At 41.1% G+C, this 17700-nt stretch overlaps 1 protein-coding gene across 1 annotated transcript; it reads right to left on the bottom strand.

Annotated features, from left to right (window-relative positions):
* Positions 1-6328: 6328 nt before the first annotated feature.
* On the bottom strand, positions 6329-9531 carry fzd10 (frizzled class receptor 10). Its single transcript, XM_077562596.1, has one exon. The coding sequence runs from the start codon at positions 8729-8731 to the stop codon at positions 6980-6982; it is 1752 nt and encodes a 583-aa protein (XP_077418722.1). The 5' UTR covers positions 8732-9531; the 3' UTR covers positions 6329-6979.
* Between the last annotated feature and the right edge of the window lie 8169 nt (positions 9532-17700).

The raw sequence follows: 17700 nt of genomic DNA, 5'->3' as shown, positions 1-17700 counted from the left end.
TGAATCCCGACATCTGAAAATGCTTGTAAAGACATAATTATTTATGCAATCTGTTGTACTGGATCACATTAGATTGTGCTTGTGGTCCTGATGTTGTGGCATATACTACTCACTATATGCAGTGTTGAGTTTTGATAATAAAAGACCACTATAGCCTATATGTTCCCAACTTTCCATAAATCTAAAGGAGTCACATTGGTCTTATGGGCTATGAAAGCGCATCATCAGGCTGGTAGCGCAAAGTAGCAGAACTTGCCACTTGGCTGATGTTTTATTCAGCCTGACTAACTGCTCCTCAGAGGAAGTGTGTTGCTGCCCCGCTTGTATGCAGGGGGAGGGTCCATTTGCACAGGTCTCCATCAGTTAACACTAATCTGCCTGATCTCCTCCTCAAAGTCACTTGCTTCTGCTCATGCAAATAAACATATTCAGTCATCTTTCAAACCAAAGCCACTATCAAACACTTGTTTGATCAGTAGAGGGCCGGTAGGGCAGTTCATTATGTGTTTGAAAAAGCGCCCTGCCCCCTTCTTGGTCTCATTGTTGCCCGTTTTTGTGTAATTACTCTCACCTTCAAGAGTATGATGAGCAACCGCCTGCACGGCTCACCGAGGTGTGCATGTGTGTGTGTGTGTTTGTGTCTGGGAGCACTGCTGTAGCAGCACAACGGGCATGTATACAGTACTTGTGTTGCCCTTGATTCGTTGCTATACAGATCAGTTGTGAACATGAAGGCCACCCACAAATGCTTGAACCGTAATCCTCTGAAATGTTGATTTGTACACCAGAAGAACTTGAGGGATGTGAGGGAGCTTTCATTGCATTCTTTGATGACTCTTCTGGCCTCTGAAACTTGCTCCTCTAACTCTAAAGTTTTTGTTTTTTTTCATAACCGTCTTTCTCCAAGTTACAAATAGCTCTTCAGCGAGAAAAAACATTTCATTTGATGCACTGATTCTTTTCTGTCTCTTTTTAAAAGGAAACCCGAATGATAAGTTTGCTCTATATTACTTATGTGGTTTTTACTAACATAACTATGAGATACATTTTTCAAAAATCATTTTCAGTTCAATAAATTTTTCGCAACAAAATCTGTGCATAGTGACGTAGAATGGCGGCAGGGTCTCTTCCGAGCAATGTGAAACGCCTATAAAGAAAGCAAGTTAAGTCTCCGTAACGTTCCTAAAGGGACGATCAAAACTCTTGAATGTGTCTGGTGAATGACGAAAGCACCGCGTGGGAACGGTGACTCCTCTGAGCTCATGTTGCTTCTTTAGGAACGCTACGAGACTTAACTTGCTTTCATTATAGGTGTTTCACATTACTTGGCAGAGAGCCGCCGCCGTTCTACGTCACTATGCACTGAATGCGACGTAAATAACAATGGCAGCGTACGTCCAAAGAAATTTTCTATAAAATAGAAATTATTTTATTTTTATGAATCTCATAGTTATGTTAGTAACATCCATCCATCCATCCATTTTCTTGGCCGCTTTTCCTCACAAGGGTCGCGGGGGTGCTGGAGCCTATCCCAGCTGGCTTCAGGCAGTAGGCAGGGTACACCCTGAACTGGTTGCCAGCCAATCGCAGGGCACACAGAGACAAACAACCACACCTAGGGACAATTTGGAGTGTTCAATTAACCTGCCATGCATGTTTTTTTGGAATGTGTGAGGAAACCGGAGTACCCGGTGAAAACCCACGCAAGCACGGGGAGAACATGCAAACTCCACCCAGGAAGGCCGAAGCCCGGACTCGATCTCACGTCCTCTGCACTGGGAGGCGGACGTGCTAACCAGTCAGCCACCGTGCATGTTAGTAACAATCAAATAAATTTTATAGAGCAAACTTGTCATGACTTTCGGGGTTCTTTTAAGCCAAATCAGGAATAACTTTCAGAAAGGCGACAGAATTACGTTAAGATCATCTGTCTGTAAAGACAAGTGCGAAGAAGTGTATGGCCGGGCACATTAGCAGCACATATGCTCAAAGAAGGCATCCGCCCACCCCCAAGCGCTAGTCAGATTCCTTTGTGTGTATGTCTGCGTGTCATGTATAAGTCTATGACATTGAGAGGCTCGGAACAGCTTTGCGAAAACAGACAGGCCTGAACTAGTAAACAGGTGCTGTTGTAGCAGCTGAGGATGAGGACACAGGGTGTTTCCAAAAAGTCTGATCAAAGAGGAGCTGGCGCAGACGGCAGTCATCCCAGCGGTGTGATTTATGTCACTGTCTGTGTCAGAGAACTTTACGGCTGCTTGCAACAGAAGCAGACAAAGGCAATTTACACAGGTTCCTCTACAGCTTTATATACGAGCTCCACACACAGCGAGAAGAAGGTGTGTCTTTTCACTGACGTAGAAGCACGATTCAAAGAACTGGTGAAGCTACTTTGACACTCTGACTTTAGCACAAGAGAATTTGTTGTCGATCTGCTTCCCTCAAGGTTTGAATGGCTCCTCCATGTTTGAAATATGTTTGTCAAACCTGTCAGATTAATGACAATTTTATCTTTAAGGAACACGTCAACCCGAAAATAATATTCTTGACAAAATTATGTATCTGCCCCCACTAGTGTAAACACAACATTGTGATGAATATTGTGTTTACAGTTTATCCATCTCAGGGGCAGGACATTTTGTCACTTGCTGTTGACTGAAAATGACATCACAGTTGCTCATTGGGCAAATAACGACCAATCACAGCTCAGCTTCAGATAACAGGTGAGCTGAGATTGGGTGTTACCTGAGCTCTGAGCAACTTTGATGTCATTTAAAGTCAACAGCAAGTGGCAGTACAAGGCAAAATGGCCGCCCTTGAGAAGACTGATTAAAAACGGATGGATTTTGCTGCTTAACTCATATTGCTCAAATACATTAATCAGAATACCGCGTTTATACTATTGGGGCTGCATAGGTCATTATCGTAAAGAAAATGTTTGGGATGACTTCCCCTTTAAAGCAAAGTTTTATTGTTACGACAATTGCAGGCAGGAAATCATTATCATGTCATGAGACAACAGCAACCTTGCAAGGCTGGGATGTCATGATCTGTTTTTTTTGTTTTGCTTGCATTTTGGTTGCAATGTTTTCCTTTTGTCTCCTTTGTTAACATCTCGTCAAGTTTTATCATGTCCACCTGTGCTTGTCTTCCTGTTCACTCGTGTCATCCAATCAGCTCCCTCAGCCACGTGTGTCATGTCCAGTGTTGGGAACGTTACTTTAAAAAAAGTAATTACTTATAGTTACTCATTACTTTCTTAAAAAAAGTAACTCAATTAGTAATTTAAATACTTCATAATAAAAGTAACTCAAGATTATTATTATTATTATTATTATAATAATAATTATTATTATTTTAATATTTTTATACAACAAATTCAAATTATGTCCAGCCTAAATATGGTGTTTATTTTTGTGAATATTTATGTCACAAAAAATCCTTACTCCATAATAATAATAATAATAATAATAATAATAATAATAATAATTCATTAAAATTGGAGTGGTGATGTATGTTCTACCACTTCCAATTACTAAAGCAATCATAATAATAATAATAATAAAATAAATACTGAGTATTGATTGACTGGTGATTTGTGGTACATATGTCATCTATAGCTAATTTGTAGACAGTATTAACCAGTCGCTCCAGGATTTATTTCACGGGCATTTTTGGTGATTGTTGCAGGCTAAAATAATCAATAATCAATAATATATTAAAGAAACCACCAATGCTATGAAATATACAGTGCTTAATGCTATAATGGCCAAAATCATTACCATAACTGCTGCTCCATTTCCTCAAATCATCAGCTCTCTCTAAAAAACATTTATACACTTTCTAAGAGATTATGGTGATTATCTTCAGTTCATAATTCTACACATTTATAGAAATGTTTATTGATTGATTTACGTCAGAAAACTGCCCAACTCTAGGCTTGCATCATTAACTGCGCATGATTTGCCGAGGCTGGATCTTTAGTTAGTTAGTTAGTTTAAGCGCCGTTATTCTCAACACTGTTCATGTCCAGGTGTCTCTTGTTGTCTCGTTATCAGTGCTAATTCTTTCATTCTTTGTCCTTGGTTAGTAAGTTTATTCCCTGTTTAGCCTTGTACTTTGAATCTTGTTTTGGACTTTTTAGTTTTATTTGTGCTTTTTAGTAGTCAAATATTTGTTTGCCTTTTTATTATTATTATTATTATTATTATTATTATTATTATTATTATTATTATTATTATTATTATTATTCAACTAGTTCAGGGTGTACCCCCCTACTGCCCTAAGCCGGCTGGGATAGGCTCCAGCGGTTAAGAAAATGGATGGATTATTATTTTTATTATTATTATTATTATTATTATTATTATTATTATTATTATTAATATTATTATTATTATTATATTAAATTCGTTTTGAGCGTTATCCTGCCTTGCCTCCCTGCATTTGGGTCCACCGCAATATGAATCCTGACAGAAATTGGATGAGTGCATTTAATGACCAATAAGAAGAGGGGGAAAAAATAGCACGGATGTTTGAATGCGTCTCGTCTAATAAAAATGTTTCTAGGCGTAAAAAAAACCCACATAAATTCACCAAGACTACATACTGTGACATCCCCCTCCTGAAAAAAAAGAAAGAAAAAAAACTTTCTCAACAGCAATACTTTTGCCATTGCTCTGAGCGGAATGTCTTCCCTTTGAAGAGAGAAGAAGAAAAGTGAAGCCTACATGGCTGAAGAAACCCTAGAGGGGGGTGGGGGGTGGGGGGGTAACGCTAACTGTCACTTATATTTACAGCCTTCCCAGACACCTTGGGGGCTCATATCCAGGTGGCCTTGGTAGAAGCTCTCAGAAGAGCTCACACCTTTTTTCCCCCTTCCTAGTTAGAGTATCAATAGGCACTGCTGTACTTTGATTCAGCCACATTGGGGTTGTGAGTCATGTGCTTTTGACTGTAAAAACAGGTTGGGTTGATGCAGGCACTTGAATGCCCTCAGGAACAAAAAACATTATGTGGTTTCTCAAACTCTCTTCTGCCAAAAACAGGACTGTGCGGCACCCATAAGATTTCTACTCTCACAATCATTTTTACATGCAGATTATTTATAGAATGTCAAGTAATTTTAATGTGTACGTTGTATTTGATGTAATGAAGGTATCCTATTTTATGTTACTTTTTTCTTGCACCGCCAATATCTCTGTTTGCTCTTAATGCTTCAGGAATATGTTTCCGCCAATAATAGCTGTTTTAAAACCCAACCAGATGTGTCTTTAGAAATGTCACCATGCTTTGCTGATAAAGAAGAGAAGAGATGACAGATATTTTGTATTTTGGGTTTGCAGCAATCCTCTTTTCAAAGTCAAACCCTTCAAACTAACTAATCCTGTAGTGAATGAGTGCTGGATTATTGAACAAGTGCCTCCATTGCTACGCGGCAACACATTCAAGAGAGGAAGGCGAGAATGGACTGAAACCAAATTGTGCATGTGCTGCGCCAGGAGTCACACAAAAATGTTGTTCGAACATCCATCCATTGTCTGAACCGCTTATTCATTCATGTTGAAAATAATCATCATCAATATCCTCACAAAATTCCTAAACTAAACCATTTCGTCTTTCATTTTTTCGATTTTTGATTATTATTAGTTTTTTTGTAATGAAAAATTAAAATGAACATTTTATGTATGAGAAAACTTGCCAGATAATATCTTACAGAAACAGGGTCATTTATACTAACTTGGCCACAAAATTAGGTATATACAATCAAATGTAATACAATAAAAGAGCTGTATCAAAAATAGACTTTTCAAAAAATAAAGTATGATATTTTTTAGTTATAACAATACATTTAAGTTTTTATGCATTGTACTTGTAGCTTGCAGTAGCGTAGGACTGCTCCAAATCATAGAGAGCTATCTGCTGTTTTGTTTCTCTCATGTAAGGCAAACAAAATTTATAAAAAGAAAAACTAGTTCTCAGTATGATTCAGTGCATTTCAACTCTACTGCATACGATAAGCACAACAATAAGCATTGTTGCCTTAATAATTTCCTGATGGCACCAGTTCCAAACAAGCATTATGTCCCCTCGTTTTGGATCTCATTGTGGCTGTACCTAATGTTGCGGCCGCTGAGCGCATAGCAGTAATTCAATATTTCGGTTGCCTATGGCGTCGGAAAATATTTCGTCTCGCTTTACTGACCGATTTGTAACAATAAGCTATAGTGGCACAGAGTAAGATAAATGATTTGGACTTAGAGGCAAGTGCTGTAAAAATAAAAAAAACAATTTCTGTGTGGGTGTTAGAAGACAGCAATAGCGACTCAACTGTATTTAAAACTAGAACGTTTTTTGTATTTATTTATTTATAAAATCTGCAGTTTTAGAAATACAAACATTTCCTTGTGCTATAAAAGAGCAACTGAAAACTCCATAGCGCATACGAACAACTTTTCAATGCAGTGCTTAATTAATTTACAGCATGGATTTGCCTCACAAAAGGCAGTTGAGAAGGTCTGGGCCGCTTTTAAACAGCTCTTCTCGCTCCAGTTCAAACATATATGACACCGCCTGTTTTCCATTTCCATGAAAAAGCCTCTAAACACAACACTCATCTCTCTGACCATTTGCCTCCATTGTCTCTGGGGTCCTTTCTTCGTCTGTAATCTTCCACTAAACAGTACAAGTGTCTTTGTCGCGTGGAAGCAAAACATCTATTGCACATTATTCAAGTAACCCCATGGCACAGCTCAATTGGTTATTCCTCTCCTTTTCTCATGATTGAAACAATGCATTTTTTTCTCCACCGGGATCCTCAGTAGAATAACAGAAGAGAAGCTGTTTTTTTTTCACAGACAAAGGCAGCTGTTGTTGTTTGAGATACAACAACAAAACATGTTGCATGATATTCAATGCGGCTTGCATAAATACATCATGGCTCTCTTGAATAAAATGTCTCACGGTAAGTGTTTTATGGGGTTTACACACAGGTGGGAGGGGGCCGAGTGGGTTCATACTTGGTCGTGTGCCCTTTGAGAGACGGGTGAGGTTTCATGTAAGGCCGGCTGCTGGTGAACACGCTGCTTGCCTTCCTTCTCGTTCTCTTTCGAAGTTTCCTGCTGAACACGTTCTGCCACGACTGCAAAGTCTTGGAGGTCCAGATCCACATGCCGCTGGTGATGCCCACCACCAGCAGCATGAAGATCTTCACCATGAAGACCTCCACGGCGGGGATGGACGTCGTCAAAAGGCACTCCGACTCCTGTCCGCTGTTGTCCTTACACTTGTCCTCCGTAGCCTGTGAGCGCCAGTAGTCCATGTTGAGTCGCTCATAGAAGTAGCATGCGATGACGCATGTGGCCGGGACGGTGTAAAGCACGGAAAAGACCCCGATGCGAACCATCAACTTCTCCAGCTTGTCCGTGTTCTCCCCTTCTGTTTTCATGATCTTCCTGATGTTGAAGAGAGCCACAAAGCCCGACAGGAGAAAGGATGTACCCGCGATGAGGTAGCAGGAGAGCGGAATGAGCACAAAGCCCGTGAGAGCTTTGACGTCCATGCTGCCCACGTAGCAAACACCTGTCAGCTCGTCCCCCGCCACCTTCCTCATCACCAGAATCATGATGGTCTTCACGGCCGGGATGGCCCACGCCGCGAGGTGGAAGTAGCTGCTGTTGGCCTCGATGGCTTCGTGACCCCACTTCTTTCCGGCGGCCAGAAACCATGTGAGAGTCAGGATGACCCACCAAAGCGAGCTCGCCATGCCAAAATAATACAGGATCAGGAACACAATAGTGCAACCGGTGCTCTCCAGGCCTTCCTGGATGACATACTGGACCCCGTTGTCTCTGTCACAGGCGATTCTGTCAGCTCCCACGAAAAGTCGCACGAGGTAGCCCACAGAGTAAACACAGTAGGACATGGAGAGGAAGATGATGGGCCTCTCCGGGTATTTGAAGCGCTGGGGGTCAATGAGGAAAGTAAGCACGGTGAAAGCGCTCGAGACAAAGCACAGGATGGACCAGATGGCGATCCACACCAAGGAGAACTGCTTGTCCCCTTGACTCCAGTATACATCCACTTTGGGGTAACATTTCGGGGCACACGACTCGCTTTTCTCAACGTAGTGGAATTTTCCAGGATTGCTGCAAATCTTCCTGCTGCCGGTGTCCTTCAGGTGCAGGTCCGGTCCGTTCAGGGGACGGTGCAGTCTGAAATCCGGCGGCTGCGTGTGCGAGACTTTGGGCTGCTCGTCCGAGCCGTTGTTGGGCGCCTCCATGCAGAGATAGTTGGGGTCGTTTTTGGTGGGGAGCCGCGAGCAGTCCAGCGAGTCCGGCCAGGGGAAGTTGAACTGTTCCAAAATAGGTGAGCACTTCACTTTGACCTGTTCACACATAATTCTGCAAGCAGGGATGGGGTTGGACACTTGCTCAGTGCACATGGGGGCATAAAGCGAACAAAGAAAAAATTTGAGATGACTGTGGCATCCAAACTGGATCAGCGTTGCAAATTCTTGCAGCTTCATGGCTGCTTCTTTTTGGTTGTCGTGACCCATGAGATTTGGCATGCGGGTCATGTTATAGCCAATGTCCTTACACAGGGGGATGCTGATTTGTTGACATTTCCCCTCTCCTGGCCAGTCTGGGTCAATGGAGCTTATGGCTGAGCGCTCACTGATGCACAGCACCAGCAAAATGAACAGTACGAGGTTCAGGTTTGCAATTGAACACATCCTTACTACTTGAGTTGAAAAGCAGTGACAAATCTGTCCATCATTGGTTATCTTACACAACAACAAAGTCTTTTATGAAACCAGATCAGAGTGGCTAAACTTACACAGCTGTCTGGTGCAAGACCACCTTGTCCGCCAAAGTTGAATAAAAACATAAATCCCACACTGGTCCAAAAATAGAGTTTTGCAGAAGGGAGAGTGCGTTGCAGCCCATGCTGCCTGCCGGGCGCGCTGTTTGGGATTCAAGAGTTGCAGCATGCGTGTTCATTCAATTTCCATCGCAAGAATCTCAAACGTGTGCATTAAAAAAAATCCCTTTTGCTGCGCATTCCAAAAGAAATAAGTCACTCGCAAAAGTCCGATTCCTTAAGTCCGATTCCTCCATCCTCTCGTTCCATGCCACTTTTCCGCCCAGCGTTGTCTCGCAGCGTTGTGCTTCCTTCCCGTCCCAGTGCAAGAAGTTGGAGGAGGCTCACTCAGACTACAAGTAGAGCGCCTCCCCTGCCTTTATTTCCCCCCCTTCCTCTCGTCGGGTCACAAATAATGACGTCCGACTCAAATAAACATCCTCGGTGATAATATCACACGTCTGCCACAAAATCGTATGGGATGGCTGCGCTCCTGGGAGGCGGGCTGTTGATGCGTTTAGTGGCAGCGCTTGTCTGAGCTGCTCGGAGCCGCCTCGGTCCCGGTCCAACCTGCCAAAAGATCCGCCTTCAAAGAGAGCCACTTAGCATAAGAAAGATGACACTGACACGCGGATTATTTCCTAATCGTGTGGAACAGCTTGTTCATTACTGCATTTTAAACGGCCCTGCAACCTCTTCTCTTTGGATGTGCTCGACTACAAACTTCACTGAGAGTACAATGTGGGCATTTTCACCGAGAAGCCTTAAATATTGCACAATATGCTTCCAGTAGGATACGCACCGCGTCAGAGGCACTGTGGCACAACATGTGTTTAACACACTTGAGCATTTTATTTATTATACATGCGCCGCATATTTACAGGCACACATAGCAGTAGTAATGTTTTGATGCTGTTTGCGACACCTTTATTCAATAGTATCCTATGTTTAATATCTGTATAGTTTACAGTGCTTTAGAACTCATCGTACAGTGAGTTGCTATAGATTTGATCTGTAAATAAATATAATATTAGAAAAATCTTTCAGCATAACAACCACAATAACTACCACATCTATATTATCAAGTTGATCAATAAGCATGACATTGGCTCTTATTAGGTCTGATTGTGACAGTATTGTGGCCTGTGCATGCTTTTTAGTCTTCACCTGGACACTGACAATTGCAATGACAAAATGTCATAGATGATAAAAATGTCATGCATTTAAACGGGATTCATATAATGCAAAACTTGTATGTTTCCCTTGAGAATTTTCCAAGTAAAGCTTCAAATATTTAACATGGATATGTTTTTTTTCTTCTTCCTGCAAACATAGGCCTAATCACCTGATATGATTTTACAATGTAGAAAAAGCAAAATAGGTCAACACTTAATATCGATCACGTTTTGTGTAATAGAAGATAGGCCTACACAAAACAAGCACCTTTATTTATTTTATTTTTTCACATGTCACTCATAGAATAAATATTTGTGGAAAAAATGTACAAGACTGTATTTGATTAAAAATGTTTTTTTAAACTGTAATTGTAAAGATATGTTTATTTCTGCCTTTTCTTTTAGAAATTCCACCTTGGAGTCACAACAATAGAATAGAATAGAATAGAATAGAATAGTTTATATTGTCAGTTCAGTACACAACACTGTTCCACTGCACTGTAAATCTGAACGTTCAAAATAGATTATGAAAACTACAACTAACTGAACTTTTTTAAGTTGGTGTAACTTTGCATTTTTTTTTTATGAGTAATTTGTACAAACAAATGTTTTGATAAATTCAACTATACTAGTTTTGGGGTAACTTAAAAACATAAATTAGCTGATGTTTCATAATTAATTTTACTTATTAATTTGTAATTTTATTTTAGCCCTATAGTTGACATTGTAAATGAGAATTTGTTCTCAGTTTCCTATCTGGTTTGCTCATAGCAGGCGGCATGGTGGCCCTCTGGCCTTCCTGGCTGGAGGTTGCATGTTCTCTACGTTCCTGCGTGGGTTTCCTCATACATGTACGCCGCCTACTTCCCGAAGACAGCTGGGATAGGCTCCAGCATTCCCGGGATTCTCGTGAGGACACACAGTGTACTTATGGTTTGGACTTCTGTTAACTTAATCCAGGGGTTTTATAACATTTATAAGTTAGTAACTGAGAATAATTGAGTTGCTGTAACAGAAATCAGAAAGTAACTATGTATCCCCAAAAATAATTTGGTGTAATCAAACCATTCAAGGTCTGCAAAACTTAAACGTTTGAGTTGATAACCTCAAAAAAAGTGAGGCAACAGCTCAAAAAAAGTGAGGCATCCGATTACCTCACTTTTGTTTAGTTCTGCTAATTTATTCGGGTTAACAGTGTGTGGAATTCAGACCATTGGAAATCATCAGTAAAGAAATTGATGCAAATATAACTGCTAGTCTGCTACTGATGTTTGGGAGCGTCAGATATTCACTTGACCGCCCTAAATATATGCAGCACTTCAAATTCTCCCCATGAGTCCTTCATTATAATAATTTCACTCCAAAGAACACTTAACATAATGCCTAACACAGATTTAAGTGTGTCATGGGAAAATTTCAAATTAGTTGTATGATTTATAATTTATCGTTCAATGTTTTTAACAAGTCTTTGTAATTCTCACTTTAAATATTCAACTTCAAGTTTTTGTAAAGGTATTGCTGACTCAGGCTTCCTTGTTAATGTGAGAGACCTTATGGCGCTATGGCTGATGGGAGAGAGAGAGCGAGAGAGAGAGAGAGAGACAGAGAGAGAGGGAGAGAGACAGAGAGAGAGAGAGAGAGAGAGAAATTGTATTAAATTGTTTCAACTCTTGATATCAAATTATTGCTTCTTTGGTAACACGCTTTGTAACAAAGGCCGTGCAGTCAGTGCTAAATACAATATAATGGACAAATATTTACAAATAATGTTTAAGTTTAGTTGTAACAAGAAGATGTTCAGATCATTAAGTATGTGTAGGCACTTTGCAGATTTCAAAATGGTCCGCAGGCCGGTGGAAATTGCTGCACGGGAGTTGTCCTGGTGTTCTAGATTAGACACTCCGGGCCTGATCGTATGTACAGGTGCAACTTTGATTGCCATGTAAAGTTTTAACCAAAACGCTATGACAATTCTAAATAGTTCTTTTGTTAGCACATGTTAGATTCTACAAGTGCACCAAACCAATGTGACTTGTTTCCATTTTCATATCCTGACACATTTTACTTCTGCACAAACTATGATCGACCTAAAAAGCAAGGGCAGCACACCTCGAGAGGAAGAGATATGCAGATCAAGTGGCCTAAGTATTTTTCTATTCTTAATTTGGTTTTGTCTAGACTATTTAGATTATTCGAGTCCAGTTTGTGTCCTGCAACTAATCAGGGGACAGCTCCAGCCTCCTCCGCCCCCCACACAAAAGGACTGGATTTGAGAATGAACTGAAAATGTTGACTTTTACTTCCCTGTTAAAACAAAAATCCTGTTGGGGGCGTATCTCCCTAAGAACAGATGTAAAATAAACAGTACATATCATCACTTTGATGAGTTCTATAAAGTGGCACTTTTATGTCAGACTGCTTGTGCAGGCCCAGGCTGGTGTGTCAGACCTTGGATAGTGCACGCCTTCTGCTTTGTTCATGTTTATGAGAGATCCTCCAGACCTCGCTCACGTTACCTTGTAAAACGTTTTCAACCTCAAGATTTATTCATGCTATTCATTGGCTATGAAATACTGATCACATGTAGCAGCACAGCTTTAAGTGCATTTTTACAAGGGTACCTCTACTTTGAGAGGCATTTCAGCAATGTGCCTGTGCAAGATGAGAAACCAGGCACTGGTGTGCCTAAATGGTTTAAGCACAATGTGTCTTATTGGTGGCGTTTCAGCTGTTCAGGCTCAGCGTGTGGAGCAGCAACATATACTGGGTGCGAATACACGTATGAAAACAATACATGTTCCCCCCTACACATGTGTTGCCCATTTTTCTCTCATCCAGTTGTTGGTGTTAATAAGTGAACCGGATCTCCATCAGAAAAATACACTCAGCTATATATTTACACTCCAATCAGAAAATGGACTGTAGAAATAATGCTTGGTTATTTTTGGCACTGTCATTGTATTTCATCTATCATATCCGCACTTGCTATATTAGGGGGACTAAAAGTGTATTTCCAACACTGCCACTATTTGAACTGAATTGTAATCGTAATTAATCACATGACTTCAATAATTAACTCACTCATGTTCTAAATGTACAATATATTTTTTTCCTCCGTTTTCATATTCTTATTAACATAAAAGTAGCAAAAAATGTTAAACTAATAGAAATATGGCTGCATCGTTTAGTCATTGATACAGTAATTTTTTAATAATTCATCAAATTGAATGTGATCTTGATTTGTTTTGAGGTAATTTTTCTGCCACTAGATGGCATAATTGCATTTGTAAGACGTTGGTGCATTCTTCTTTTCATATTAGAGCGATCTCATCTTTAACATGAAGTAACTTGTGAAACTGCACGTTTTTAAAATAGTAAAATACAACATACTTGACCCCAGTCTCCACAAATATATGCATTATTGTTAAATTTATTACAGCTAAATTTTGACGTGGACGTGTCTACTGCGTTGCGCGTTACAAAAAATAGTGCCGTTAAAGGAACTTTAAATTAACTCAAACTTTGACACCCCTAATTAGAATTAATTTTAAGATTGTTTCATGTATGTAAGTATATGAAATGAATTTAGTTTTGGTCATATTCTCAAGAAGCATAAGGTCGTCTGTCACCTCTCACAATGGGACAAGAGCTGACATGCCTACTTTTGTCCCAGCTGTATACGAGAGCTTTCACATATGGCTGATGTGAACAAGTAGAACAAAAGTAGTTTCATGTTTAAAACAAGAGGTAGTAAAATGTGTTCCTGGGGCTACGGAAGTCCTTTTACTCATCATCTGCATTTCTGGCAAGAGTACATGACATATTGTCAAAGAAATCTATCCATCCATTTGTCTTTATTACCGGTGCTTTGGTAAGATGAAACTGGCAGGATAACATTTTCAAACAGACGTTTGTTGTAATGAATCATCTATTGCATTTTTTTCCATTCCTGTCTCTCTTTCAGTAAGGGCTCTTTGCTGGTCATGCTGACGACGATGGCTTTGAAATATAGATGGAAACAGCATGGGCTCAAGGCGGAGAGCACGTGCGCTTGGTGTAAAAACGGGCACATTAGTGTTTTTGTAAATTTGGTAGACGCCTCCCTGGAAATTTGGCAATTTGGTAACAGAAAGTAGTCTTGATTTTAGATTCGGTAAAAACAGGTATAAATGGTGGTAACAGAAAGTAGACTCGATCCTAGACTCAATAAAAGCTGGTCTAAATGGTAGCACAGGTGGTGTAATGTCATTTTTGTGGATTAGATAGAGGTGCAGGCAAACAGCTTGGCGCGTTGCGAAAGTGTGTGATGTATATCGCATTTCAATCATAAATATGACAACAGCGTGGAACAATCCCTCTGAATCATTGTAGTTATAGATGCATGATCGGGGTTGCACTCTCACAATTTGCTTCGATGTCAAGCCCGGCGTGTGCGCCGACCAACCTGATTTTAACATAAAAGACGGGCGCCGCTACGATCGACCAGGAGTCGGCTACATTCCATCCCATAACCATGCACAATGGCGCAAACGCCCTGTTACGCCCAATTCTACCTGCACAAAGTCTAGGAAAATACCAAAAGAAAGGAAACCCCACCCATGCACACAGTTAGACTGCGATTTGTGTCAAAATTGCGCTTGGCACGAAAATAGGGCCCCAGGAATGAAGGCTGCCTGTTCAGACTTTAGCATATGTAGCTTCGGTAGCTACAGCTGCCGCTTTTATTATTGTTCTGTCTCGGACCCGATTACATATAGGCCTACAACCCCTTCCTATAGGATATTAGTCATATATGTGACACACACACACACACACACACACACACACACACGCACACACACACACACACACACACACACACACACACACACACACACACACACACCAGAAACTTTATTTCATTTGCGCAACCACAACAGTGAAAGAAGGGGGAAAGGCAGCCCAGCTCCATCTCTAAGAAATCAGCAACTGTGAGATAATTCTGTAACTAATAAAGTGAAAGGGGGTGGGCTTTGAAGGGTGAAGCTGAAAAGATATTTTATTTTTTGTGTGTGCGATTTGCAATCTGTGATTCTATGGAGCTCGTATGCTCCCCTGCTGCTCGGCTCTGGCTGGGAGCTGGCCCCCCTCTGGCTAATGTTATGGAGAATCGGAGGAATTTTATGGCTGTCTTTTCCCTCAGACCCTTTTTTCTTTTGTTCCCCTTTGAAGAATGACTTAAGACATTTTATTTACATATTTAACCACGGATGAAAGAAATGAAGGCCGAGCAAGCAAAGCTCCTCAGGTTTTTAAGGGAATTTGATTAATACTGTAATGGGAGCTGGAGCTGATGCGTTTTGTGCAAGCTTTGAATTCGATTGATATCAGAATCCACTGTGATGGGGACAATTTGAAAAGTGACCCATCATGCTTTTTGAAGATAACAAATCTGTTTATGCCATAACCGTACATAATAATCATGATCATGGTTCTCTTGCCCGTTTTTGGATGACTTGTCCTCCCTTCCAGTATGTGAGGTATGGGCGACATTTTGGACATGTTGGTGGCATTGAAAGGCCGTGTTGATTAAATGTACGGGTGGGGTTGGGCTCTAATCTTCTTAACCAAGGCCCTCCTCTTCTCTTTCAGACTGCACAATGAGAAGAAACAACACACTCAGCTGGAGGTGAGACTATTTGTTCATATGCCCCGCGCATTGTTCAAAGATCCTGTTCTGCCTCCTGATCGCACACATTCAGCATTTAGCTCAGGATGATCCCCTTTATCAACATAATCTGTTATTGCCACTCAACTATTTGAGGCTGAGATCGAAAAGTTTTTATTTTTCAATCACAACTTTATCTCATCCCAGATTTTTGGACTAGGTTTAAAATGAATTTGCATTATGCAATAAATATATTTTGTGTGTCTGAAGTGTCAGCTTTAATAGGAGCTCCGGTTTTAGTAAAGGGTCAGATGTTTTGAGGAAATGCACGAGTCAAGTGATTAAATATTAAGAAGGCCTGTCTACATCAAAGCCTGCAGTATTCATCCTCATGTGTTTTAAATAGTTCAATAAAATAATTTATTAATGAGGACTAATTTGTCTCACTCCTTTTTGGCCAATCTGCTTTGTTTCTCAAGGTTACATCAAAGCCTTCAATAGAAGGTTCAACCTCTGACCTCATTCTTTGTGCTTTGTGCTTAATAAGAGGAAGTGACAGAGTTATTGTAACCTTGTAAGTGTTTATAGATTAGTGTGATTATGGTAACGGTGGGCCATGATAGGGTTGGGAGGCTGCTTGCCAAGAAGGCCTGTTTCAATGGGTTTTGTTTGTTATGAAGCCCAATTTGGTGTAAGCACTCTTTCATGGGACGGACATTTAAGAGAAGAATGAAGAGAGGAGAGGAGGACATGCAGGGAGGGACAATTGTTGAATTTGACAATTTATGATTAAAAAATGCTTAAAATGCACACAGTGGAGATGTTGGCAACACGAGAGTGACTAGCAAGGAACAAGGAGGAAAAAGTTATAAAGGATGAAAGATTTTTAGTGACTCCTTCGGTGAAGGACACTGATGGCAATATTATTACCCAAGGTCCTTGTGGGGGTACTTGAGTGTGAATTGTTAATCAGGAAGGCCTTCACTGGTCTAATCCGTCTTTGAGTGGCCGGCCGGAATCAGCGCGTCAGGGGAGACTCCCCACTGCTTCTGGCTCTGGAGGCGCCATTCAATAGAACGGTCCTCCTGTCCCATTCCCACAGTCCCCTCACACTGTGCGGCGGAGCCATGCATGTCTGCACACACACATGTTCACACACACATATCCTGCTCTGTCCAAATTAGATTAGACCCTTCCCTCTCTCCCCAGCAAGGCGCTGATCTTTTCTCTGCCCTGGTCATTTATCCTTCCCTTTTGTCTCGGCTGTATAAAAGAGAAACAAATTCCCAAACACCTCCTCTGTTAAGAATTCACTGGTTTGGAAAAGGATGAAGCAAGGGCGTCTTTAGTGGGCCTTAGGTGATGCTATAATATCATCATCCCTTTGGAGTGTCACTTCTAATGATGTGTGGCTCAGAGAGGTCGGGTGGGAAGGAGGGTGACACTGCTCCTGCATTGAGAACAGCGCCAGCTGTGCGTCATGTCAACCTGTTAGCACACATCACCGCCGAGCTGCTTCAGACAGAAGCGTTGAGGATCTCTTTATCGTGCGTGTGCTCTGATCGGCCGCAGATCAGCACAAGTCCTGTAGTATCAGTTGTTTTGATACCTCCTACCTTTCGTCCTTGCAAACCTGTAATGGACACTGACACATATGGACAAAATCAAGGCTTCAACTGAAGGGGTCTTTTGTATAAAAGCCCTGGTGGAAGACCCCCACCACCCCCTCCCCAATGCTTCTATGCGCAGCCAAGCTATCCCAAAAGCAGCAAATTGAGATCAAAGTAAAATTAAAGCTGACTCGTTCAAAGCAAGATAAAAATGTGTGAGCCTGCAGCAATATTTTCTCTATTGATTTCCTCCTATGCTTGCGCTCAGTGGGACTGTGCTGGCTGTGCTGTACTAAGCGTCGGTGAGGAGACTCGAGGCTGCTGCGGGGAAAGAGGAAATGGCTATCAATACAGACAGAAAAACACTGCCATAATCAACAGGAACAGACAGCTTTTCCAGTGCCGTGGA

This window comes from Vanacampus margaritifer, chromosome 3, assembly GCF_051991255.1.
Source record: "Vanacampus margaritifer isolate UIUO_Vmar chromosome 3, RoL_Vmar_1.0, whole genome shotgun sequence".
NCBI classification, from domain to species: Eukaryota; Metazoa; Chordata; class Actinopteri; order Syngnathiformes; family Syngnathidae; genus Vanacampus; species Vanacampus margaritifer.
Note: the sequence above shows the minus strand (reverse complement) of the source record. Positions and strands in the feature narration are given on the sequence as shown.